Genomic DNA, 26,065 nt, shown 5'->3' on the forward strand with positions numbered 1-26,065 from the left:
GAAAATGGCGTAACTGTTGTGTGTCGTTTCTGTCCACTGCATTTCTTCTGTCATATATTGCGAGGTCGTGCAAGTTAATGTGACGTTATTTGAGCATTTGTTGAATTTATGTGTGTTATCTTTCCCTTGTGTGGAGGACTTAAAGTAAGAACTATTTCGAACATGTCATTTCATGCAATATACATGCACTTCAAAACTTTCGACACAAGTACAAGAACATGTGGTGGCATAAAGGAGTAATTATATTGATATTTATTTCTTTAAATGACTTCTGTTTTGAAGTGACTCAGAATATATAACAGGATTTTGTGATCACAGTGATGAGTCTTCAACTCTCATAAGAATAATCAAATTTACGATCAGTTGAACAAGTTTCTGTTTCTGAAGGAAGAGGCTGAATTACAGAGAGAAGAATGTTGGTGATTTCTATCCTACACCCTTATAAATTAATTATTGTAGCTGTGAATTTTATAACAGAATAGTAAGACAAAAACAGAAAATACAGTGGAGTCTGTATAAATTTTATACAGGCTCTCCAAGATGATATTGAAACACTGCAGCCAAATGATAACAACACAGAAACTGCTGAACAATGCTGACCGAAACTTTGCAGCAGAGCTACAATTACAAGTTGAGATACTGGTTGGGAAGTGGAAGAAGTTGGTAGAAGGAGCAAAACATTTGTTTGAAAGATGCTTTTAGAGGGAAGTAAGATGGTAAGTTGGATATTCCCACACCTGGTTTAAAACCTGGCCGTAATGTTGGAATAAAACCTGTAATTGTCTCATTCTTGCCATTTTAAAGCGAACAGCTAAAGAAAATGACCTGTCTGTGGTGAACGCATCTTTTCACGTGTCTCACTGGTCTGTGCAACCGTATGGAACTGGTATCAGCAGGATGAAGTATGTAGGTATGTATACAGCACTTCAGCTCACTAGAGAGTAATTATAATCAGGCATACTATAAAGTATAGATAGAAGATGATGGTGTTGTTCTTCCAAGTTGTGGTGCTCTGTGGATTTGGAGAAACATACTGTCTTTGAAATTTGGTGTCTTCCTATGAGTCTTCTTGATGTCACAACCCAAAAAAAAAAACATTGTCCCTTTCAAATCTATAGTTGCAACAAATGCTTCATTTTACTGGCAGTTTTAAATTTTATACTTCAAATTGATCACTTCATTTAAGTTGGTAAATGTGATTTCAATGACAATATAGAAGTTGTTACCTCAGTAGATCAATGCCAAAAATAACTTTGAAGTCTGATTCTTAACTTGAAGAGATTCTGCTTTATGATATTATGAACCTCCATTAAAATATAGTTGTATTATATTGTGGACATGACAACTGTTATATATGTATGTGTGTGTGTGTGTGTGGGGGGGGGGGATGCATGCATGTAGTTACACAAAACTGACTGCTCAGCATATACATTTAGATGATATTATTATAGGTTGTATTTGTTAACGGAAACTGAATGGTTTAGTGCTATCTGAAGCAAGATGCGTAACTGAGACAATGCACATTCATATTTCAGGTTATGTCTTTGGTGGTTATGTGTTAAGGTTCTTCCATGGGGGGTGATGAATGCCTCACCATTCCATCTACTTGGACCGATCCAACCTGGACAAAAGTAAGATTTGTGTTATTGGAAGGGATGAAATACAGTTATGAGGTATGGTCCTTTATATGTTTAGAAAGGGATTGTTTTTAAAGAAGATGGCTATCTGCTGGGATGTGGCGTCGTGTAGTCTTGCAGGTATAGACTTGTGTTTCGGAGGAGCTTACCATCTCCGTCATCAGAGTGATGATGCAGGCAATAAGCTCCTCTGAAATGTTGGTTGATATACACGATATTACATGGTGCTATATCCAAGAAACAACCATCTTCATACTCATCTTGAAATTATCAGATCTCACTGGAATATTTTTAATTTTTATAATTAAATTTTTTCATTCTAATTGTGTTAGAAATTGATTATTTAGGAAAACGGGATTTACCCTTCATGTCCAAAGTGTTAGGTTTGTGATGGTAAATTTAAATTTTTAAACAGCTGGTATGGTAATTCTGTGTAGCCAGTCGTGGTACAAGTCTGTAACAGAAACCTGGGGTATGAAGACAGAGAGTGGCCACGTGATAGTTACTCCGTTGGCAGACGCACGTGGAAATGAACACAGAAATTGTTTTGTTTTTTTGTGTTATGTACTTAGAAACATGCTTCAACCTGAATTGAAAACTGTGATTCCATTCTGAATGGTCCATATCATAGAACGCACAGCCATGGCGATCTGTTGTATGCAATTAATTGTTAATTTTTTCAGCATTGTTGTTTATGAGGGTGGCAGTGTCGCTGTGGCGACTGGAATTGGCAAGAACCAAATGGGCAGGCGGCTTCATGAACTGGTATCATCCGATGAGGATCCGCCACCTCACTACTGTTCGATACTTGGGAGTTAATGAGAACAATGAGCTCTACCTAGTAAGAAAGTATGTTAACTATGGAAGATAAATAGCATAACCATAGAATAAGAGAAGTATGGATTTTACAGAAATAGGTTGTGAAGTTGGTGGAACTGGCTCAGGGTTGTATCCAGTGGTTGACATTTGCATTAGTTGTGTTGAACCATTGGATTCTACTGCCAGTAGAGATGGCTGGCAACTGAGAAGTCACATAACCCATATTAAAATATTTGCTGATGGTTGCAGTTCAATACAATTTAACTGGATTAATAAAAACACAATACTGCTGTGAGTGTACAAGGCCCACACATGGCATGTCATGTTTTAACCTCCTCGCACTAGTCCGTAAGTCGCCTTACAGCAGTTGAAGTGCAAGGATAATTTCTTCAGAGTTGCAAAAAAGTGTTCGACCATTTCGTTCTTACTAAAAATGGCCAGCATGAGTTTATGATTAGATTTCCAGATTTTCCTGTGCCGAAGAAATTGACAATTTCTTGTTTGGTGAACTGTTTTTTCTGTAACAGGAACTCTACACTGCAGTTCATTAAATTTGAGCAAAAGCTTGAGTGCGTGCATCACCGAACACAATGGACATTAGCAACATATAATATAAAATGTATTTTTGTTTGTTTTCTGATTTCAGCTTAATTTATTTTTTTTAGAATAGAATGTGTGTCAGGAATGGGTTGCATGACTTTACAGTCGTTCTGTGCATATGCTCATATAAACAGAACTTGGGCAGAGGTGGTAATGATGTTTTAGTTTTTGTTCCTCAGAATCTGAAGCAGTTTCATTTCTACATTACATGAGATTGAGGCCTACATGCATTATATACAATGCCTGACCCATCAGTAATTATAAACCCTATAATATTAACTAGAAGGACCCCAAGAGTAAACAGTCTTGCAAAGATTTACTACAACTCAAGTATAAAATATCCTTACTATTATAGGTTTATGACTTACAGTTTTTTCTCCAATTTCTCTCAATTAGAAAACAAATGATTTTAATGAGTTTACACGTATTGTAATATCGTACGCTCTTGAACAGAACAGCTGGGCAACTGGTGTTAATAGCTTTTGCTTTGAAAGTTAGGATGAGAGTATATTCATCTGTATATTGGAAAAATGCATGTAACATTTTTGCACGCAGAGATGATGCTGCACTTGCCACGTCCACTTTCTGTTTGCGACAAGAGAAGGATGACCTAAAAGTGGTCCTGGAAGAAAAGGATCTAGAAGTGATCGGAGCTCCGATCATCAATATGGTGACAGTACTGTCATTGTGCAGCACTCAGAATCAGGGCTGTGGCTCTCGTACAAGGTCTGTATACGTATTGTCCGTCAACTAAATTGGGTCATAATAGATATGGTGGAAAGTAAGGTGTTTACTTTTCAAGTTACCAGATTTGTAACATAAGAATTTGAAATTATTATATTATATTAAATAAGTGTTGACAAAGAGAGTTGTAGTTTTACCTGACAGTCATTGCACAATGAATAATAATGTGGCATTGTAACATGCAGTTATGGAGAAACCAAATACTGTCTTACTGAAACTGTTCAGAAGCAAAATTTAAAATGTTTCTTCAAAGAAAAAATCTTGTTAAGGACACCGTAGAATCATTGCACTATTATGAAGTTTAATAAAATAAATGAAAATAAGCTGTAAAATATTTATAGCAGATTCTGTCACAGCCTAGCATTCACACTATGATAAATTAATTTTTATAAAATATTTATTCCAATACTGCACTTTCTTTCTTTCAGTCATACGAGACAAAAAAAGAAAGGAGTTGGTAAAGTTGAGGAAAAGCAAGCTGTACTCCATGAGGAAGGAAAGATGGATGATGGTTTAGACTTCAGCCGTAGTCAAGAAGAAGAGTCTAGAATGGCCCGTGTGATTCGGAAGTGCGGTTCTCTCTTCACCGACTTCATCACGTATGTGTCTTCTGATGTACTGCAACAAGGAAAATGAATGAGTGAGGGAGAGTTTTAACCTTTATTGTCCTTGCATCATGGCTTACGCACAATTCATTTGGCCGTGCATTGCAGTAGTACGATCATTGCTGAATCATCAAGCCAGTAATCTGATAATGCAACATTTAAATTCTGTATTCGTGTATGATAAAAGTTAATTGTAGCTTTGAGATAGCTTTAAAATTATATTTAATCGTATAATCTATATGTTGTTACCTTCTTGTATTTATTATTGTGCTGTATCTGTAATAGGCCTTTTGGATGTTGAAGCAGCACACTAATAATAAAGAACTTAATTAAAATGAGACCAAAGGGCCGTATTTCATATTTAATTTTTTATAGGATAGTCTGAACTTATATTGTACATAAATGTCTGAATTAATGTCATCTTTATTCGATCAATAATTATTTATAAAAATTTGAAAGGAAATTTAAAAATGTACAAGCATTAATTTGCTGTGGTAAACTTCTGATTCTCCAGGCTAATGAAGATAAGATGCATGAATAATCAAAATACATGGATACTCAAAAATATTTCTTACTGCATTCACAACTCCGCCACGGTGGTCTAGCGGTTAGAAAGCTGGCCTTGTAATCCTGGGGTCTCGGGTTCGATTCCCGGCGGTGCCCGAATTTATAACTTGTGTTGGGCAAGGCCGTGGTCTAGGCAACACGGAGTTTTCCTCCGTGGCATCCCAACAATCACACACAGAAGAAGGCAATGGCAAACCACTTCTGGATCATCTGCCAAGAACGTATATGAACAGGTCCCAGTCCGAGAAAAGGATGGAAGGATCCTGTTCATATGGACCTGTCGTCAGACAGAACACTAAACAAATAAAATAAAACTGCATTCACAGAACTTCACTAATTTCATTACATTATTTTACATAAGATACATTGTTTTGAGAATTAGTTTGCAATGGCCACTTGTTTCTGAGAACTGTTTAGACTCATAACAACAGTACAAATTTCATTCTGATTCCCCGCAACTTCTTTTTCTCTGCCCTGTGTGGGTCTGCAAAAATACTGAGCAATACATACGCACGCTTGCGCGTTCACAGAGAGAGAGAGACATGCACACTCGTGCATGTGATGATATTCAAATGTAAATACGTGCATAGACAGGCAGGCAGACAGACTGACGCATGTCATTTTCAGTGTTTTTAAATTTAATTTACATCTAAGTCATTGATGTCTTACATTTGTTCTTACCTGTGGAATTTTCAAAATAAAAAAATTGGTGTGTGGATTTCCAGTCTATGGCTTCCTATTGTAGCTGTCGTGCTTTTGTTCCAGGGGCCTGGAAGCTCTGCAGGTTTACAGACGTGCGTCCTTGTTCTTCCAGTCTGTGAATCTAGGTGAAATGGTGATGTGCCTTGAAGACTTGATTAACTATTTTGCTGAGCCTGGAGAAGAAATGGGTAATTAAAGTTTATTGTTAATAGTTCTATCCACTTTGTATTTTACAGGTACAAGAACATGATAGTACATAATAATAAATCCGTGGCTTAACAGCTCCAGAGAGCCAAAGCCGACTAACTTGACTGCTGGCCTCACGTTCACATGCCTAAGCAGAGGTGAACGATCATCCAACCAGATATAGGGTGACGTGTGGTCAGCATGACGAACCCCCAGCCATTGCTAGCTTTCCTGACCAGATTACGCTACTCATTGTAGCTCACCAATTTCCTCAGGATGCTGGGTTGGCACCGGTCCCATACGCTGGTCGAAAGCTCACAAGAAAATTTCTTCTCCCCCGAGACTCGAACCAGCGCGCATTCCGTATCGCCGGTCCGAAGCACGATGCCTCTGATCGCGCGGCTACGGCGCGGGACACATGATAGTACATAATTTCATATAAAATCAGTGGGAATTTTGTTGCATTGTTTTTCTACATAAATACTTCTGAGAGTTGGAGGTTGGTGAATTAAGGTTTGGTTATTTTATATCAGTAATTTATTTTCGTGCTTTGTTCATATCCAGTTGGATACAGAAACACAACACATTGCTATACAATTTTGAAGAAGAGGAGATTGGAATTATTTAATAATAAAGAATTTAAAAGCGCTATTAATACTTAATGATTATTAATATATATTATTGTTAACATATTGCACTATGAGGAGCTTTAAATTTAAAAGTGGACTAAAGTATAATTGCATAATTCATACTTTGAATTTTATAAAGGTTTTTATATTCAAAATTCAAGAACATGAAGAGAAACAGAATCGTCTCCGTGCCCTAAGGAATCGGCAGGATCTGTTCCAGGAGGAAGGAATACTCGATCTAATTCTAGAAGCCATAGACAAAATTAATGTCATAACCTCTCAAGGTTTCCTAGTGTCTCTGACAGGTGATGAAGCAGGCCAAAACTGGGATGTTATATCCGGCTACTTGTATCAGTTGCTCGGTGAGTCATCATGAATATTATTATAACAGTTCATAATATTACCTGAACACATGCACATTGTATTCTTAATTTATTGAATTTTTATTATGTAATAACAGTTATTCTTATTCTGTTTATGTATTTGTAGAAGTGTTCTTAGATGCGGGAGGTCTGATTTTGTATTAGCATTAATAATGAAAATATGTGTTCCAGTAGTTTGATGACTGAACAGCTGCTTACACAGCATATTCATGTATTTTCATTTGAATTCACTATTGCATCATTTTTGTGCTCCATTTATCTGGCAACAGATTTTAGGGTGCTTTTACAGCACTGACTGACTTGATTTTGTCTTCGAGTATCAGATGCCACATTTGGCATCTTGATGATTTGGTAAGGCCATTTTGTGATTGGTTTCTCATAATTTAAATAAGATTTAGATAATAAGACCGTTCAAAAAATGAGTGTTTTAAAGAGTGAGATGCAAATCACAATATTCATATGTTAAAGATAAATAAACAAATAAAAACAACGTAATATTTTTCACCACACAGAATATCAGTGCCTGTAACTACAAGAATAAGTATATTAAGAGTGCAAAACCAATGTAGAACTACAAACTGCATTACGTGTCTTACAAATAAAATGTTGGCGTACACATTCACTCCGATTCGGTATGCATTATGTGCGCAAAGTGGTAAGCTAACACACTGACATTTGTTATTGCTTTGTGCAGCTGCAATCATCAAGGGGAATCACACTAATTGTACCCAGTTTGCCGACACAAACAGATTGAACTGGTTATTCGGTAGATTGGGCTCACAGGCTTCTGGGGAAGGCACCGGGATGCTGGATGTACTGCACTGTGTGCTGATTGATTCCTCTGAAGCTCTGAACATGATGAGGGTAAGCTTTGCTTGTGAACTGAGAATGCACAGATAGTCAGTAGGCTAATGCAGTAAGTCCTTGTCGTACGGAAGTAGTTAATGTAAATAGCATTCATTGAAGCGTTGTACTCCGTACAACATTAGCATCATATGCAAAAACTTGTCGGTGAAAGGAGAGGAGTGCGTCAAGTATGGATCCCTGTACAAGTCAGATAATAGCAACTTATGTAGGTTTAAGGGGATTTTCATACTGTCCTGCCATTTCTGTAAGTGTTATGGTATTTTTAAGTTCCTGGATTTGCCATATATTCATCTCTGTTCTGGTGAAAATAAACATTCATGCTCTTTCCTTCATACTTTTCTGTTTAAGAATTACAGGATGTAAAACTTAAATCACCTATTTATTAAGCCATTAACAAATTTTAATTAAAATATATAATATAATTCAGGTCTATACACAAACTTTATTTACAGATGTTAAAATTTAAAATTTGCGCTATTCATCGTTACAACGATGTTACAATAATGCGCCTTCATTTACTACATGTTTCGATGCGAAGCATCATCTTCAGGTTTTTCCTTTAAAACTACTTTATAATACAATGCAAGTCTTTAAATTTATTCATCCGTTTTGTACATTATTATAGTATGTGCTCTGTTGTTGTTTGTGTATAGACCTGAATTATATTATATATTTTGATTATAAAACACAAACATGACGCATTTAAACCTTAAATTTTAATTGTTTTTTGAATGTACTTTTGAAGCACATTGTGGCTTAACTTTGCAAATTTGACAATTATGTTATTTTCTTGGTAGAGCTTGATGGATGTGAGCATTTTTATATCTTGTCACTTTTCTCTGCAAATTAATGTTGAACTGCCCTATGGGTAAAACAGCAGTGTCAGTTATATCTTTGTCTGGACCGATTTCGCTTTCTCCGTTTTCTCTCCAACTTACTCTTTTTGAAGCGTGAAATTCAATATAAGAATTTTTCACTGTAATTGTAGTTATGTATATTTCTCACCACAATGACAAAGAATAGATATGTTTTTATATTATTACATGTACTATTTGAAAGTATATTGCATTTATTTCAGGATGAGCACATTAAAGTCATCATTTCTCTGCTGGAGAAGCATGGCCGAGACCCCAAGGTTCTCGACGTATTGTGTTCACTATGTGTTGGCAACGGTGTTGCAGTCAGGAGTTCACAGAACAATATCTGCGACTTCCTGCTTCCTGGCAAGAATCTGCTATTGCAGACACAACTGGTGGACCGTGTTGCAAGGTCAGTCACAATTTCGTTTGATTATATAAATGTGTTGTAATTGTTTAATTTAGTCACTAAATGTTATATCAGCAGCCTCTTATCAAAGCCCAACCTGGGAGGCCAGTGCTTTGATTTTGTGTTGGTTTTTCACCATTTCCTCCAACCAGAAATATGAGGGTTTTTTCAACAAGGCAGTGTAGAGGTTATGTTATGTGAAGAAATATTTTGCATGCAAATGTGTGTACACACAGAAAAAATACAGAGACACATGCACAAGGACACACAGAGATATGCTTCTATACACGGTGGTCTAGCGGTTAGAACGCTGGCCTTGTAATCCTGGGACCTCGGGTTCGACTCCCGGCGGTGCCCGAATTTATAACTTGTGTTGGGCAAGGCCGTGGTCTAGGCAACACGGAGTTTTCCTCCGTGGCATCCCAACAATTACTCCATTCACACACAGAAGAAGGCAATGGCAAACCACTTCTGGATCATCTGCCAAGAACGTATATGAACAGGTCCCAGTCCGAGAAAAGGATGGAAGGATCCTGTTCATATGGACCTGTCGTCAGACAGAACACTAAATAAAAAAATAACAACATCCCATGGATCAAAAAGTTAGACTTATGATTCCACATAAAATGTAATTCCTTATAAAATGTTTAATAATTGATAATTTTATGTTAAGGTTATGATACATAATTGAAACCTTTTGTACCTCCAGTGTGAGGAGACCAAACATCTTTGTGGGAAGAGTGAAAGGATCTTCAATGTACCAGAAGTGGTATTTTGAAGTAACAGTGGACCATGTTGAACAGACAACCCATATGATGCCACGTCTTAGGATTGGCTGGGCAAACACTGCTGGGTAAGAGTGAATATTACTGTACGTGTTCTGTGTATTCTTAATACACATTGAAAATATAGATATCGTGTATTAGTCCATGAATTGACGTTCATCTGTGTGATGTTTGTGCCTTAATGTACGTTTCCTTCTGCGTATTTATATGTGTGTGGGAGATGGTCAGAAAATTCATATACTGTTTCCCATGTGAGCTTCCTAGTTATCATGGTCACACATTCAAAATAGTGAGTGACTGTGTCACTGCTGGAAGAATTCCTGTGACCTGATGTGCCACCTCCTGTGCTTGATAGAACTTACATGTCTTCAAGAGGGTTTCATTCTTGAAAACAGTAACTTGCAGGGACTAGATCTGGAGAATAATGATGTTATGGAAAAAGAAAAAAGAAAATGTTCAGAAACTCCATATGAAGGCAGACTGATGAATTGGTCCGATGTTATTGTGAGGCAGTAGTTCCCAAATTCCAACGTGGGGGTGTTTGTGGTGGATGGTTCTTACAGACAGTAGAGAATATGTCCGCATATGGTATTGATGAAAAACCATCGTAGATACGTAGACGCACGCAGCATCGCCTTCGCCTCTAGCAAGCTGCTCCCTGGGTGATAAGAGTTTCTTGCAGTTTCGGACTTGACATTTGGGTTGCGGACCACATTACGTTACGTGTATTGTTCATTATTATAACTCTGTTCAGAACACTTGGAGCAGTACCAGGTCTGTTAGAAGTCACATTTCCTGTAATGAGGCTCATTATTTTTGCTGATAATACAGTGAAACCTCGATGCATCGTTTTCGGCGGGGGTGGGAAATAAAAACGATGAATGCGGGAAAACGATAGATGCGGGAAAGCATTAAAAATTTTAAAAAAAACAATGTTTCTCTTTCAAAGTTACTTCTTTTTACCAAAAAAGTCTTTAATGGACAACTGGTTTGTCGAAACTTCACGTTTTAGGCCAAACAGAGCCCTTTCCACGTTCAAAATGTTTTCCTCGTCACGTTCACTAATATTACGCGCATAAAAGAACGACTTCACTTTTGCCAATGCAGCGTGTGCTTCGGCAAAACTCGGCAAAGCTTCGGGCTCGCATTCGTCGTCTTCGTCTTCCTCACCACTCCAACCCCCTTTGCGGACAATAACAGGAAGAATGGAAATACTATTACTGCCGAACTCAACGAAACGTAGCTGTAGAAGACCCTGAACCGCTGGAAAGGAGATGAATCAGAAGAATGAAAAGTGCCACCAGCCTTTCCTTTGTACTTGTAATAAAAGCATTTGTGAAGAAATTCACACTGCACATGCCATCTGGCATCGCTGGAACGAAATATGAGTGCACCCTAATTTAACTCGTAAAATTTCTGACAATGAGCACCCCTCATTCCAAAAGAATCTGTGCTGGTTGGGCGACATAACAGGTTACCGCTACTGCGTATTCCAAAAACATTGTGCGTCTTTCGGTATTAATTTATCTCAAAACCCAGCATTTTAAATTCTCAGAAACGATCATTGCGGGAAAATTGTGGGGCGGGACTAAGATTTTTGAACGATCGATGCGATAAAACGATAGTTCGAGGAACGATAGAAGCGGGAAAATGTAACATTATTTTATATGGGATGTATTCGGGACCGAACAAAACGGACGATGCATCCGGGAAAACGATAGTTCCGGGAATGATGGATAGAGGTTTCACTGTATATTATATAACATAATTACATGATACCTTATACAATGAAGACTTTATACATCTTAAAACATGAAAAAGTTGTATAAAGATATGAACATAAAGTGGCAACGAAAGAGAAAAGTCCTTCCATGTGAACAAAATTGTTTTGTACTTAATTATTTCAAAATTTCTCTTATTCAAGAGCTCACAATGTCCGGTCAGCATTTAAAGCATCAACCTGTCTCAAGCAGGGAGGCTAAATTTTTTCTCTGCTGTTTCAACAAGAATGGTGAGATTGCTAAACAGCCACTCCTTGCGCGCACTCTTACATGTGTGGCACAAATAAAAATCTTCTTGTACTCTAAGGTACCCGTTTTCACAATGCACTGACATAACATCCCTCTTTAAAAAAAAGTCTGCAATCCTTGAGTCTGGGATGAGAGTTTGGTGGATATCTTAAATATCAAATGGTAACCATATTTATAAAATATGATAAATTAGTTTTTCCTTCCTCTGTCAACAAATTTCAGAGTCTTTTAATTTTGAAATTTAAGCTTTCTTTAAATTTTCCCATATTCTGATTCACTAAAATAATTACACCAATGGTCCTAATTAAGAAAGACAGCTTATTCTTGTACCAATTAAAAGCATCAACCGTAAGAAATTGTAAGGTACAATTTTAGGGTAGTCGCCTCTTGCATAACGTCCATACCAAATTACATCCAAATGCATCAGATGTTCTCAACTTCAGTCATAAGGGCAGCCCTACATGTGTTTATTTCAGGCTTCAGTAGTTTGCTAGCAGTGGGTCAGTTTGGGAATAGGCAGTGACAGCCCACAGCAGCATTAGAAATTTTGAAATTGACTTACAACACATATTCATAGTTTGCTTTACCCAGTGTTCAAAGTTTGCTGGTCAAAGGTCAAACACAACTTACGATGATCTATTCCTCTTTAAATTCAGCAGTGCATAGCCCCAACCAAGAGTTCTGGGAGACTCCTCTTCCTCCACATCCTGCAGAGGAGGAACTGACACAGGTAACCTGTTTTGAGTGCGAAAACTTGCCAGTATAGATGCTCTGCCAGAACCACGACTCACGGTTACTGCAGATGGGGGACCTGCAACCACTACAGCTGCAGCTCCCGACTGTTACAAAGAGAATCAAGCTCATAAAATGATAAATTACAGACTCTTCAGTCCTGACATCTACAAATTCATAAAAGGGCACAGGCGGAAGCCAACTAGAGATACCCAAAGCTAAATACCGTACAACAAAAACATTCACAATGTAAAAAAGACAAAAATTTTACCAGCCACACATAATAATTATTCAGGGCAATTACAAGAGACACGGGCCAAAATTTAACATAGTTATCACTTAAATTCTATAACAAACCCACCAACCAAAAACAATTCACCGTACAGTCACAAATTAATGAGTACATTTACAGCATACACAGACATAAAAGCAAACTCAGCAACCAACAACTGACCACAGTCACTTCTATGAAAAAAGTAAGATGACCTGATATTGCAGACTATACTTGTTATGTACACCTCCATTTTAAAACTGACAGTTTTAAATTTACTTATATGATAATAAACAAAGAACATATTTCGTTTGTTTTCATTCATATTAACTTTTCCACTAGTTGTCTTTCAATCACACGGACTGTTCTTTCCAAAGCCCAATTTACAAAATTCAAATATATCCAGTTACAACTGTTGTCAGTACAAGCTAACACTCCCCAATCACTACAGTTTCAATCTACAGAAATTATTTATCTTCTGAATTCTTTGTTCCTGAACCCCTGTACTTCCACTCTTCTACAGAAGGCCCTCAATATCTTTCTGCTTCCCAATCCAGTGCTTTCTATATCCGCCGTCCACTATTTAAAACCTTCGTTTCCATATCTGTCACTGGGTATTCATATGTCATCACGTCACCACTTGTCTCGCATGTCATATACATAACGCTCAGCAGCATCAGACTATAAGGAACACCCCCCCAGCGAGAGGTTCAGAAATCAGTTCTCTGTCAATTCTGACCATTGGGACTATTCTGCATAATATGAAAAATTTCAAGCATCAATTCCTGCAAATCCTTCCCACCCACATGGTTACCAGAACCATGTCGGCTCCAAAATGTCAACGCCGCCTTTCCTCAACCACATGCTCCTCTCCCATTGGACAGCAGCCCATTCCTCCACTCCACCAACCAGCCCCATCAAATTTATATCACCACTCACTGCCTTCCCTATATACAGCCTCGTGAACTTGCCCTTGCCCCATCTCGCAGCCATCTTGAAAATGGCAACTGAAATGTTTGCCAAAATTCAATGTGGCTCTCACCCAAAAGCTGAAGTTACATATCAATTCCTTGCTTACAGAAAATTCATATAAAAAGATAAGGATAAATAGTAGAGGGAGAAAAGGAAGAAATAATATTACATTACAGCCAAATGTGATATAAAAGAAATTAAGAAAACTGACGTCATACAAACAGTGCCACTGGAGGCAAACAAACTCTCTGATTTTGGATGCAGCAAAGTGGCAATTCTCTGCGATAGCTACTTAAGTAGGTTCAGAAACACTACACTCACCCACTCATGTTCATCAACACCCTCCATCCCATCCTGCTCAAGCTTCAGATTCACTTCCATTCGACTGCCAACTGCTCGCTGAATCTGCATGACAGAAAAATCTTCACTCACAAAATCACCCATTCTGCTTCTAATTGCATAAAACTGCCAAACTTCAGCGATTACAGTGAACATTATGTTTCAATGTACCAACACAAAATGCAGACTTGCAAGTTTACAAAATCCATTAATCTATTCTGCACATACAAAACTGCCACAAGGTAAGATGTTTAATGGTATCAGCTAAAGAGATTATTTAATGTAAAAATGAAACATTATGGATTATGTACAAATAGTGAATTGGTTAAAGACTTAGAACATGAAGTCCTGGTCTACTTTCAGGTGGTATTTTGGCAAATTCCTGATAGTCTGTCTCCTGGATGAAGTGCAAATTCAGGACCTCACACATGTAAAGCAGGAGTGATTACCAGCATACTACAATTCAAAAGCCTGGATCAATGATGCTGATGAGGATTATAATCAAGTGTTTCCAGATTAGTTAAGATGAAAACATATGTTGAGACACTGAGACGAAAATGAAAACTCTACACGCAAAATGCAAATATTTAAATTCATATACAAAGGATAAAACTCATATTTAATCAAAAAGCAAGTTAAAGGGCACCAAAACTATGCTATAATTTGGGACTTAGTTTCTGGAGGCCTGGCTTCAATCCTAGTCTTAGGGCAGTCCATATGGAACATGTTAATTTTTCTCATCATTTGCATAACATTTCTTCAATGCCATTAACTTTACTTCCATTGTGAATATTTATTTCCCTATATTGGAATCAGTTCATGTGCTGCTGACCTCCATTTAGAATCACGTACTTACAATGGCGTAACCATATAATATCCAACGACGAGTTGCAAAGCTAAATTTTCTAACACTTTAACTTCAATACAGTAATGATATGGAGCAACAACTTTACAGCTATGCTGTCACGGAGCGTCACACGCTTACTCGTACAAGTATAAAATAATTGTTATCATCATTTCACAGTGAATATTTGCAAAAAGTTTTTAAAAGACATTTTTGAATTATACAAGCAGACTCATCACGCAGTTCTCCAAAAGAGAAAGTATCTACAGCTAAACTATGTTCCTTTGAGTCATTATAGTTGCATTAGGATTGTCCTCTATAGTTTTGACAACTAGCACTGACGTACCTAAACACTCGTAAGATTTAATTCTGCTTGCGTAAGAAGGAGACCAAAGATCTGCTATTCAAATCCTACGTAAATATTGGCTTGATAAATAAATAAATAAATATATATCACAGTTTAGAATGTCGGCAATGCGAATGGAACTTCTTTTTCCTTCCAGCATAATTTACAGATGTTTGCAAGTGCAGTTATTTTAAATTATTTGTTTAAATAATAATATTGAGGTACAAATGTCATAATACCGTCAAATGTGAAGAGAACATAATTTTTTCTGCACAATGCAGCATCCAATGAAACTGATGAAGCTTATTTACGAAGGGAGGCACTGACAAGACAAACACGTTTGAGCATACAACCAAAACAATTAAGTTACAACTTACAAAGTGCACCCAAAAATACTTTCACGGTGGCTAACTTTGATGTTACATTTCAGCCCGGATGGAAGAATGTTGTTTTCTCTGTTGGTGCCTGCAAACACAAGATAAAGTTTACTTCCTAATAATTAAGTCACGTTTAAAAACCAGACTGGCACAAATATTTTATAGTTAACCTGAAAGTACCGCATTTACATCTGATTTATGGTAAATGTAATGAAATGTATCAGAAATGTTTAAATAATTTTCTGGTTCTTATGTTACATGGTGAATCATCACTAAAGAAACTTCCAAACACTTTCTGTTACGTCACTGCAATCAGAGCTTTTACCATCTTTCTTATTATCTGAAATAACTATTCAATGATGTGGAAAGCTCAAAAATGGTAATTCTGACACAACTTTGCAAGATCCATCGTTCAACGTGTAATTATTTTAAATTATAAAAAGCTTAAAAACTATTTCCATACATTATGTATATTTAAAGAACCAGGGCCTGTTTTAACGTGGCCGAGAACAATCCCCAGAGGGAATCTTCGATCAAATAAATTGCAGATAGCGTCTAAGCCAGCTGAGCCACCACCAGCTTCTCAAGGAGGATTCTCGTACGTCAATTCAATAATACGTTTCTAGGTTCCCACTTTCTAGAAGAGCATTTATTTCTGAAACACAACAGCCTTCATATTTGCGTGGAAATAACAGACTCCACTCAGCGGCCTTCCCTCCCTCCAACTCTGTGTAAAGAAACTCCTCTACTTCCCCGCATTGCCCCTTAATTCAACTCGAGTTCCCCCCTCTCCCACCCCAAGAAGAAAATAGACAATTTGACCATCAGCCAAAGTGATCCCGCTTTGTTTTTTGGTTTCAAATGGTTATCTTGTGGGTTTATGCACCATGATAATTTGGTATCAGATTACAGACTCTTCTGTGGTAAATCCTGCCTCCATCTTCAGTGCGCTGCTGGTGGCAAAGCCATCTTCACGCTTCTCGCCGTGAGAACCCGAAATCTCACTCAGTTGATGCGAATCAGCATGAAGTAACAGGGATCAAAGTGGAGGGGGAATACGTTTTTGCTTTTGGAATGGAGGGATGGACGGGGCATACAGCACGCGTCGAATAGAAATAAATCAAAACATGTTTGTTAGGAACCCACAAGGGAGGAAACTCCTTGCGGGGCCCAGAACAAGGAAGAATAATTAAAATGTATTGGAATATGAAAAGCCTCTGAAACTGCTCTTTAAGTGCAATTTCGAATACGAGGCTCCGTTAAAACGTGCGTTTTGGGGTTACTCTTGCATGGGCCACCCCTCGGAAAATCACGATTTACGAAAATAAAGTGTACAATTCCTGAAATGAGATTTTTGGCGACATTGGAGGTTCTGACGGCGGTGAAGACGTGGCTTAGTCGTCGCACTCTTGAGCTGTGTCTGGCTCAAGACTCGATCTTACCGGGGAACAAGTTGGGCGTTGACTCGATCCAGTGGAGGCATGTGCCAATTATGTTGGCAGCAATGCCGACTGTATATATGAGAATCTTCACCCAAAGGCGGACCGTTTCAATGTTTACCCTGGGACAAGGCCACTGGAAGCAGCAGCACTCGTGGCGACTGAGGCAAATGTAGAAGCGTGAAAGCTGTGGGAAATAAAAACAAAGGCGAGTCAGTTTACATTTCGTAACTTACAACAAAGCGATACCCGTCACATCTGAAATTAAATGTTGACTTAAAGTTACGCGAGTGAATCGAAATTACGCTATTATATTATTGCTATGTACTTACAAATTAATTGTGACCAAAGGAATTTCCAAACAGATCAATCGAGCATCGATTTCTGTGCAGTAGATTAGCGGCTTAAAATGGCAGGCCAAAGTAAAACAGATAAAGATCCCTTGGTCCTGTCCTCATATTTTAAACTGGAGTCTGCTTATTACAAGCAGGATCATCGCGGCAAAGAATCTCGTAGATCGTTCAAGGCTTAGACAGGAACAGAATGAGCGTGCGAGCAATGAACACGGAAACCTAAGACTACCTGTCACTTACCCCGAATAATACGCCGATGCCATTAGAATGAAGCCGGCGGTGTTCGTGCGGCCATCCATAACGGCAGCATAAACCGCCACTCCCTGGTTAATCAAACCAGCGATTAAGACGACCACCGCCAGAAACTTGGAAAATTTCTTCAGGCACGGGTGCTGTAAAGTGAAAGTGCAAATATTTTGATCCCTGCGATCAAGATCTGCAATTACGTATCTTGATCGATGATTTATGCGTCACTTAGGGACACTCCAGCACCCTGAACGGGATATTTATTTACCTTTGAATAATATTTGTCTCTGACAATAAGAAGTTCTTAAATTATCCAGTTCATAAAAAACGCTTTCTCAGCCTACATCCGGCAATTAGCCCGGAAGAACCGAGGAAAATCCGGTTTTCTAGACGAGTTTTTGCTTACATTCAGACCCGGGTCATTTTGATTTGCTAATTTCTCTCTCCGTGCGTGTGTTTTAAGGGCAAATACGCAGTTGAATGCCTGCGTGCCTCATTCTCGCTCGTGAAGGAAATGCCGGACGCCTTCCGAGTTCTTTACGTGAATGTGGAGTCTTTCAAGGACGAACAATCTGCATAAATTCGACTCTCCCACCTCTAGCGTAGTTTTTCGAAATTAAAGAAAGTAATTTCTCTGGGAAAAATCACGTGACGGTGCCATTAGGTCCACTTATGAGTAATGTTGAGAGTAACCAATCGACATAGAGCCCACACAAAAGTATTTTAGTTGTAAACAATTCGGAATAGCATAACCCACACCCATGACCTACCCGACTGATCTAGAATTAGGATTAAAAGATCACTTTCATTTAATTGACCAATCATTTCGTTCCTTTGGTAACTTAAGCTTCATTATTTACAGCGTGCCAATGTTTGTTTATGTCGATGTTTGTCTGATTTAATTGTCACATTTTGGTTTAATTCTTCGCTAATTTTTCCATGTGAGTTATCGCACTGCAGAGGCCAGAGAAAAACGAAGTTCATTGACAAAAAGGGTTAGCAAAAGAAGGCCTGCTGTTGTACTCCAGTTGACTTATCGTTATGTTACCTCCTACTGCGTCGGCCGCCCGCCACGCCAACTACTACTTGGCCTCAGATTTTCCTCAGTCACTCAACTCAGTGACTGTCGCAACTGCGCGACTTTGTATGTGAACATGAGAGGATAAAAAGATTGCAAACAAAGAACAGAATCGCTCTCACGCAGCGAGCGTTTGCTTTGTTTCTGCCTTCAGCATTTTTCATTGGTCGAAATTAATCGACAGGCAAGTTGGCGCAGGTCGACTACACGCGTCGAAGTGTCTGACATTCTACGATTGGTTATGGAATTATCCAGAATTCAGAATTACTAGATCGGAGTTTTTAAAAATTAAAATGTAGATAATAGCTCAAATGTAAGAGCAATAACCTAATGAGGCAACAAATCTCCTTTGCTATCAGATAGAACAGTCTGCGTTATTTCTACCCATCCCTCTCATCAATTGATTCCAAGTTTTGTCTCTGTAAATGCAACATCGGAAGAAAATTTTACATTTCACTTTTATTCGGAGGCTAGCCGGGACCTTCGCGATTCTTGGGAGGAAGCTCTGTCCCCATCTTCAGGGTTCTGATGTGACTGGATCCTCGGAAGTCGCCTGTGCAACTGCGTGCACTGGTCCCGAGCAGGAAGTTACACAGGTGACTTCCGAGGATCCAGTCCCGTCAGAACCCTGAAGATTGGGACACAGTTTGTTCCCGAAACGTCGGTTTACTGCTGTAACCAGTTAACGCGGCTGATTACTTATAGTATTGTGAATGTGGGCATTCGTCCATCCGCACATAGTGCTTAAATTTCACTGCATTTCAAACTTAACAGCTTCAAAGTTTGAAAGTCAATTTTAATCCATTTCTACGCGGTTTCGTCAACGCGCACAAAAATTCTTTCGCCAATTTGGCAACTGTGTGGGTCGCAGCTTTTATCAAATGAGATACCCATTTGGCAACACTGCTGCATCGTCAGAGTGATGAATCTGTTTTATCGATTGCGTTCACAAGAGTCGCCACTTGGCATCCGTCGATACGTCATCGAAAAGGTACCAAATATTACGGGAGTTTTCTTTTCTCAAATTGAAGCCCGTCGCCTCTGTGAAGTTCGACTAGTGACAAAGTGTTTGGGCAGAAGTGATATTCAAAAACTTAAGCCACTTTTCCAGGATCCTTTACTTTTTCATTGTTTATTAGAAGAGATGGCGTCTGATCTGATAAATACGAGGCTGGTCCACAAAGTAAGTTTCCCTGGGGCCGTTTACAGAAACAAAACACAATTTCATGGAAATATTTATTGCAACAGATACAGCAAGTGTCCAGCTATTTTTCAACATATTCGCCACCGGAATTGAGACATTGGTCATACCGTGGGACCAACTTTTGAATACCTGTGTCGTAGAAGTCTGCCGCCTGGGATTGGAACCACTGTGTGACAACCATCTCCGCCTCTCTGTCATTCTCAAAACGCTGACGCTGACCGGACAGGAATTTCTAGAGGTGTAGGAAAAGATGGAAATCACTGGGAGCGAGGTCCGGGCTGTAGGGTGAATGATTAAACACCTCCCAGCTGAACTCCTGCAGGAGACTTGCTGTCCGTCGAGCTGTGTGCGGCCTAGCGTTATCACTGACCGCACTTCACAGTCGGCGGGAGCTGGAATAAGAATCTCCATCTTCAACAGCTGCAACGATGCTACTGTGAGAACGCGGGAAGTACCGTTAGTGCATGCGCCATGCTACGTCATTGCTCTATCACGTACGCACAGTCGCTTCGCGCAATATAAGGTTTGCTAGCTGTGGGACGAATGGGAAACTTACTTTTGGGACGCGCCTCGTATATTTTTCCTGTCTCCCTTTCTATTACGTTCCACTTTGTTTTTATTTCGTCGTCTGATTTTGCTATAAGTCTCCTGTAATGCTGCTTTCTAGCCTCTTTTATAACATTATTCACAATTTTACAATTCTTAATATAAAACGCTCTTGTGTGTGGCTTTCCTAAAGCCTAATTTAGTTTAATGTCAATCCACAAATAAAACTATTTCACTTAATGTCAGTCACACGACCACAAATAAACAGACATAACCCAAATTCACCCTCTCAGGGGCTCGCGTCTTGGGAGTGCGGGGAGCAGCGCTCCCGAGGTTCATGAGCTACCCAGTGCCTGGGGGATGTAAGTTCGGGGACCTGGATTTCCAGGTTGGGGGTTGACGACCCCCACCTTGGAAAAAGCAATTCTGTTGAGAATTCCCAAAAAATGTGACAACCTAGCAAGAACATGGAACTCCGATTAGGAACGTGTAATTTGCTTTCATTATATAGAAGTGGGGCGCTGGAACAATTAATTGAAGTAACAAATGATTATAAAATTGACATTCTTGCCATCCAAGAGATGAGATTGGCCAGAATTATAGTTGCCATAAGAATTTACACAATTCACAGTCCATAAAATAGTGAGACATCTTCCAGCCTTTGATATGAAAGAATGTCAAATAAAAATGCGAGGCAGATTTCATGATTATAGCTATATATAGCTATGGCAGCGTCAGAAAGACACTTACTTACGCATTCTTTTTACTCTGTCAATGAATTTATGTTGTTTACAAATAAGTGGTAAATTTTCTTCTGTGTGTAATGGGTAGATCTATTTGTAGCTTATCATTTCTTTAGGTGAATCCTTAGTTTGTATTATGTGAAATTTATATAATGGTACGAATTGTACTTTATAATATGTATTGTATTATTATGACTTTTTCCACATCCTATCGTCATCTGACTGTCTTATGGATCCATGAAATGCAACTCAATATGAAGCAAATTTTTATGTTTTGCAGAAAACAGTACATTTTGTGAGAAGCTCAAGCTCAGAAGTTAGGTTTAAAGTGCATGCGCGTGCAAGACAGACACAGAGAAGAATTTTTTTAATGCACGGACACTAAATTTCACTAAAATTGCAGAATCTCGCTTTGAAAACAGAAGACGATGCTAGAACCCGTTTCTGAGGACTTACTCGGTCTCGTTGTTGTTGTAGTACTGCGTTTTCATTTTTTAGGTCTTGTAGTATTTGTGCTTGTTGTGCTTTGAAAACAGAAGATGATGCTAGAACCCATTTCTGAGGACTTGCATGGTCTTGTGGTGGTGATGATGATAGGGGTGGGTCGTCTTGTACTGGGTTTTGCTGTAGAAGAAACACAAACCCTTAAGTTATAATTTTACAATGACACGTTTTTTATAGAACTTATACTCACACCAAATTTCACTAAATTTGAAGAATCTTGCTTTGTAAAGACTTACCACCTGCTCCTGATATAATAACTTGACATAAGTTAGATCCACATCTCCAATCTGTTCACTGTTATTAATAGTTCTCTTTAGTCTAAGCCTTTGTAACTTGAGTAAGTTTTAAGATAAGAATAGGTCTAATGAGTTATCAGGTAAATGTGGCTCCTGCCAGAAAGAAGTCTGTAAAGGTATATTATGTGACAACTGTAATTGGTGGTTCCACTGGGAATGTGCCAACATCACTGTTAATAATGTAGATGTAGCTAAGCCATGGTTTTGTTTGATGTGTAACCAGGCCAGGTTAGTTAGGGAACAGGAGAAAACTATTTTGGATCTACGGAGGGAGTTGGCTTTGGCATATGATCAGATTGCTAGTTTTAAAGCTGATAACAGCTCTAATATTAAATGTAACTATTCGTCCACTCTTTGGACTGATTTTAAGGCCAAATCGCAACGCAGAAACAAAAGTCTTTGCTCCAGTAAGGGTTCAAAATTTACTGTTAAACTGCGCAACAAATTTGAGGCTTTGACTGTGTCGGAACCTTAAGGTGCTGCTCAGTTAAAGGAAAAAGATGCAAAACAAATTGTTAAGAATAAAAAATGTAAGAAGGTCCTGCTCTTAGGCAGTAGTCATGGTAGGGGACTATGTGAACGTCTTCAATCAGTCCTAGGGGATGAATATATGGTTACAAATATATTCAAACCCAATGCTACACTTGGCAATGTTGTTGGGGAACTAGAAACACTAAGCAAGGATTTCACTAAGGATGATAATGTAATTATAGTGGGAGGACCGGGAAATAGCCTTGACATGGACCGAAATTACAAGATTGAAAATTATATGGACAGCATTGCCAGGAAAAGCTTACATACTAATGTTGGCCTTCTCGAGCGGCATGACAGGCCTCATATGAGCAAGTGGGTTAGGAGTGCAAATGTGAGACTTGAGCGTGCGCTTTGGAATGCGGACAGATCGCACATTAGATTAATTGATGTGCCATCTGTGAATAAATATGACCACACCAGACATGGATTGCACCTAAACTCAAGGGGTAAGGAGAAGCTTGTGCAACTCATTGCCAATGAGATTAGGAGCAAACCAAATACTGGTAAGATTCCTGTTATCACTGGTGTAAGACCTAGGCCTTTTTTAGGTTAAGGCCCAAATGTATCACTAAATTCCTGAAAGATATCCAAGTCAATGTAAATAAGCCAGTTCTAAAATTAGATCACAATCAAAATGAAAATTTCATGTTATATCATCAGAACATTAGAGGCCTTTCAACCAAAAACTTAGAAACCACCCAGAAAGAAAATCTCCTGGTTTTCCATCAGAACATCAGAGGACTTTCCCCAAAAACTGAAGAATTGATAAGTGCCAAATTACCACATATTCTTTGTCTAACTGAACATCATTTGAAAGCACAATACAATATACATACACTTCAGAACTTTCTGTCGAGCCACCGCCACGTGGAAGCAAAATTAATTAAATTTAGATAATATGATAAACGTATTACACAAAATTAGAAATTCATATTACTTTCGCATTAATTAGATGCCAGAACTTATATTTTATTAATCATACGTAATAACGTATTTCACAGAGGTAGCACATCCATTCGTGAAAACCATTTCAATCAATCACAAAAATTCCTTAAAATATCTGAAATGAGCAAAATATAGAACTCACCATTGTTGTAATAGATAATTTGATGACTGATAACAAAAAACAGTTTTAATAGTTAAGCGTTTCCAGCACCCAAGTACTTAACACACACTGACAATGCAACCAAATGACGCTGTGCATTGGATATATAGAAATTCTGGCGGCATAGAATGCAGACATCTCATTGGTTAGTATGGGTGCGGTCCTCCAAGACACGACACCTTATTGGCGAATTTAAACAGGAATCATTTGTACAGCAATTTAATCTATAAACGATTAAAGCATAAAGTATTAATAAAGCCATAATCTATTATGAAACAATTCATTTTAAAAACAAATATCAATCAAGATATTTGTTTATTTTAAACGGCTTTACAAAATTGCGTACATAAAATATTTGGGGTGGGGTAAGATGATGGAATAGCCGCTGTTGCATCAGCTCCGTATACGCCACAATAATTTACCTTAAGGCAGGGGTGGCCAACCCAAATGATCTTTCGGGCCACTTTGGAAATGCATCATAACTCCGCGGGCCACATATAAAATTATATATCCCCATATTAGATTTAGATACACTATAGACTTTTTTTGGAGTGAAAAATTGAAACATAACGAGTTATTATTATTGTGTTTACTATTATTCTTACATGTAAACGTAGATAATATAATAATAAAATGTTCATGGCGGGCCACATGCGGCCCGCGGGTTGGTCACCCCTGCCTTAAGGTATACTTTGGCTGCACGCGACAGAGACAAGCGACCGAGACAGGCGACAGAGACGGCAGACGGACACATCGCAGCTTGTCGACACACACTTTTGAGGTGACGACCGAGACATGCGGCAAAGTGTTTGTTTTCTTTGTTTTGTTGAGACATACGTGTACATATTCTGTAAAAAATGAGTACAAAAATGCTTCTAAAAACGTTACTCGAAGAAGAAGATGATGTGTTGCTGTGTTATTTGTTGCGAAAGAAACAAAGAAAACCTATGAGTTCAATATTCAAAACCAGACGTGAAGAAGGATCTTTCTGTCGGTGGTCAGTGGTCGGTTTTCTGCTACTGATTCTACCAATTGCTCATCTTGGTCACCAGTAAATTTAATTTCTACCATTATTTTACTCAACAACACACGTGCTGCCTGAGCCCGTCGCGAGACACTACTGGTCCGAGAGCGGTCTCCTGTGCTTTGTCTCGCGCTCGTAATTGTACTTCATACGATTGTACAGAGAGCAGACAGGAAGCGACCAGTCTCGGTCTCGTAACTCTGTCGCCTGTCTCGGTCGCTTGTCTCTGTCGCGTGCAGCCAAATTGTACCTTTAACCAAAAATTGTCAGCTATTATAAAAACATGTAATAGTGGTTATGTTTTCTTGTGTAATTAAAATTAAAAACCTGAATTTGTGAAAGTGGCAGATATATGGTTTAGTTTCAAGGGTTTCTGAAAATCATTTTATTATTTTTAATTATATGTGATCTTACTCAGTGAAACAGTAGATGCGAGCATGCATTTAGCATTCTGTCGCGGCTGTGATTCAGCTCATCGTTGCATTGGTAACAGTGACTATGATAGTACACAGTGATGGAACAGCTTGTTAGATCCTGTGGAACATCTATTTGTTTTTGTAGATTATATTTACTTTATAGTCTGTGGAGTGCTTTATTTCAGGAGAACTGTGCTGGTGTAGATTTTGACTTTGCTTCTTAAACACTTCATCTAGTATTCAGTCCTGGTTTCCAAACGAAAGTGTTTATAACAAAGTAATGAATAATCCCGCCGCTGCAAACCAATTGTAACGTTCTACTTTGGATAGATTCGTTTGGGTTTAGTCTTACTCATGTGGTAGCGTGGCTTGGCAAGTTCCCAAGGATGCTGATGTCAGCTTCAACATGCTCACCAAATATGATAATACGTCCATGAGGCTACAGCTTGTTCCCTAAGACTATCACATTTATTTCTAACACTAAGTTCTACATAAATTTCACACTTAAGTTAAAACATTACCTTCTTAATTTAGTCTAATTCACTTTATCCTTAGTACACTCTAATTACGTAAATCTTGAATATTTATTAATCCACCCGTACTGTACGTGGATTCATCTCCTCAGCGCTCACCTGTTAAAAGTAGCCCGATGAGCTGCACCTTGGTCATGATGACTCTCGTGACCTCCTGCTATCTTCGAAGTTTCATCCCTTCTGTTCTTGATCTCTCTTCAACTTTCCTTGTCAACTTTTCCCTTCTGCTGACTGCCTAATGACTACGTCTGCATTTCCCCTGAGAGTAAGGTGAACTAGCCTTGCTGCTTTCCTCTAGACAGGAAATGAATCAACACATTCCTACATGCAAATGTCTACTATA

General features: G+C 38.5%; 2 protein-coding genes and 1 long non-coding RNA gene across 13 annotated transcripts; 1 reads left to right on the forward strand and 2 right to left on the reverse strand.

The window, feature by feature from the left end:
* Window positions 1-15,429, forward strand: LOC147871093 (ryanodine receptor-like). Of its 8 annotated transcripts, none has more exons than XM_087341227.1 (12): window positions 1-236; window positions 531-716; window positions 805-910; window positions 2,321-2,486; window positions 3,612-3,782; window positions 4,229-4,399; window positions 5,738-5,862; window positions 6,651-6,851; window positions 7,567-7,736; window positions 8,818-9,008; window positions 9,715-9,858; window positions 14,498-15,429. In XM_087341227.1, the coding sequence occupies exons 2-12, from the start codon at window positions 693-695 to the stop codon at window positions 14,577-14,579; spliced, it is 1,551 nt and encodes a 516-aa protein (XP_087197353.1). In that variant the 5' UTR covers window positions 1-236; window positions 531-692; the 3' UTR covers window positions 14,580-15,429. The 8 variants fall into 8 exon arrangements, with proteins under 8 accessions (XP_087197353.1, XP_087197354.1, XP_087197352.1 ...); XM_087341228.1 differs by having other exon boundaries at window positions 1-144; XM_087341226.1 differs by lacking the exon at window positions 1-236 and having other exon boundaries at window positions 243-716.
* LOC147871094 (uncharacterized) lies at window positions 4,121-5,295 on the reverse strand. The gene is made up of 2 exons (XR_015532819.1): window positions 4,981-5,295; window positions 4,121-4,418 (listed from the first exon to the last, which is right to left on the reverse strand). It is a non-coding gene; the product is annotated as an uncharacterized LOC147871094 (long non-coding RNA).
* Window positions 10,676-25,920, reverse strand: LOC147871095 (uncharacterized). Of its 4 annotated transcripts, XM_087341241.1 has the most exons (6): window positions 23,732-23,940; window positions 21,767-21,934; window positions 17,734-17,885; window positions 17,144-17,327; window positions 15,702-15,789; window positions 10,676-14,200 (listed from the first exon to the last, which is right to left on the reverse strand). In XM_087341241.1, exons 1-4 carry the CDS (start codon window positions 23,732-23,734, stop codon window positions 17,258-17,260), a joined length of 393 nt encoding a protein of 130 aa, XP_087197367.1. In that variant the 5' UTR covers window positions 23,735-23,940; the 3' UTR covers window positions 10,676-14,200; window positions 15,702-15,789; window positions 17,144-17,257. The 4 variants fall into 4 exon arrangements, with proteins under 4 accessions (XP_087197367.1, XP_087197368.1, XP_087197370.1 ...); XM_087341242.1 differs by lacking the exons at window positions 10,676-14,200; window positions 23,732-23,940 and adding an exon at window positions 25,822-25,920 and having other exon boundaries at window positions 15,622-15,789; XM_087341244.1 differs by lacking the exons at window positions 10,676-14,200; window positions 15,702-15,789; window positions 17,144-17,327; window positions 17,734-17,885; window positions 23,732-23,940 and adding exons at window positions 20,020-20,413; window positions 25,822-25,920.
* Window positions 25,921-26,065: the final 145 nt, after the last annotated feature.

This window comes from Zootermopsis nevadensis, unplaced genomic scaffold, assembly GCF_977971745.1.
Source record: "Zootermopsis nevadensis isolate Lab colony 2312 unplaced genomic scaffold, Znev_1.0 Znev_ptg000066l, whole genome shotgun sequence".
NCBI classification, from domain to species: domain Eukaryota; kingdom Metazoa; phylum Arthropoda; class Insecta; order Blattodea; family Termopsidae; genus Zootermopsis; species Zootermopsis nevadensis.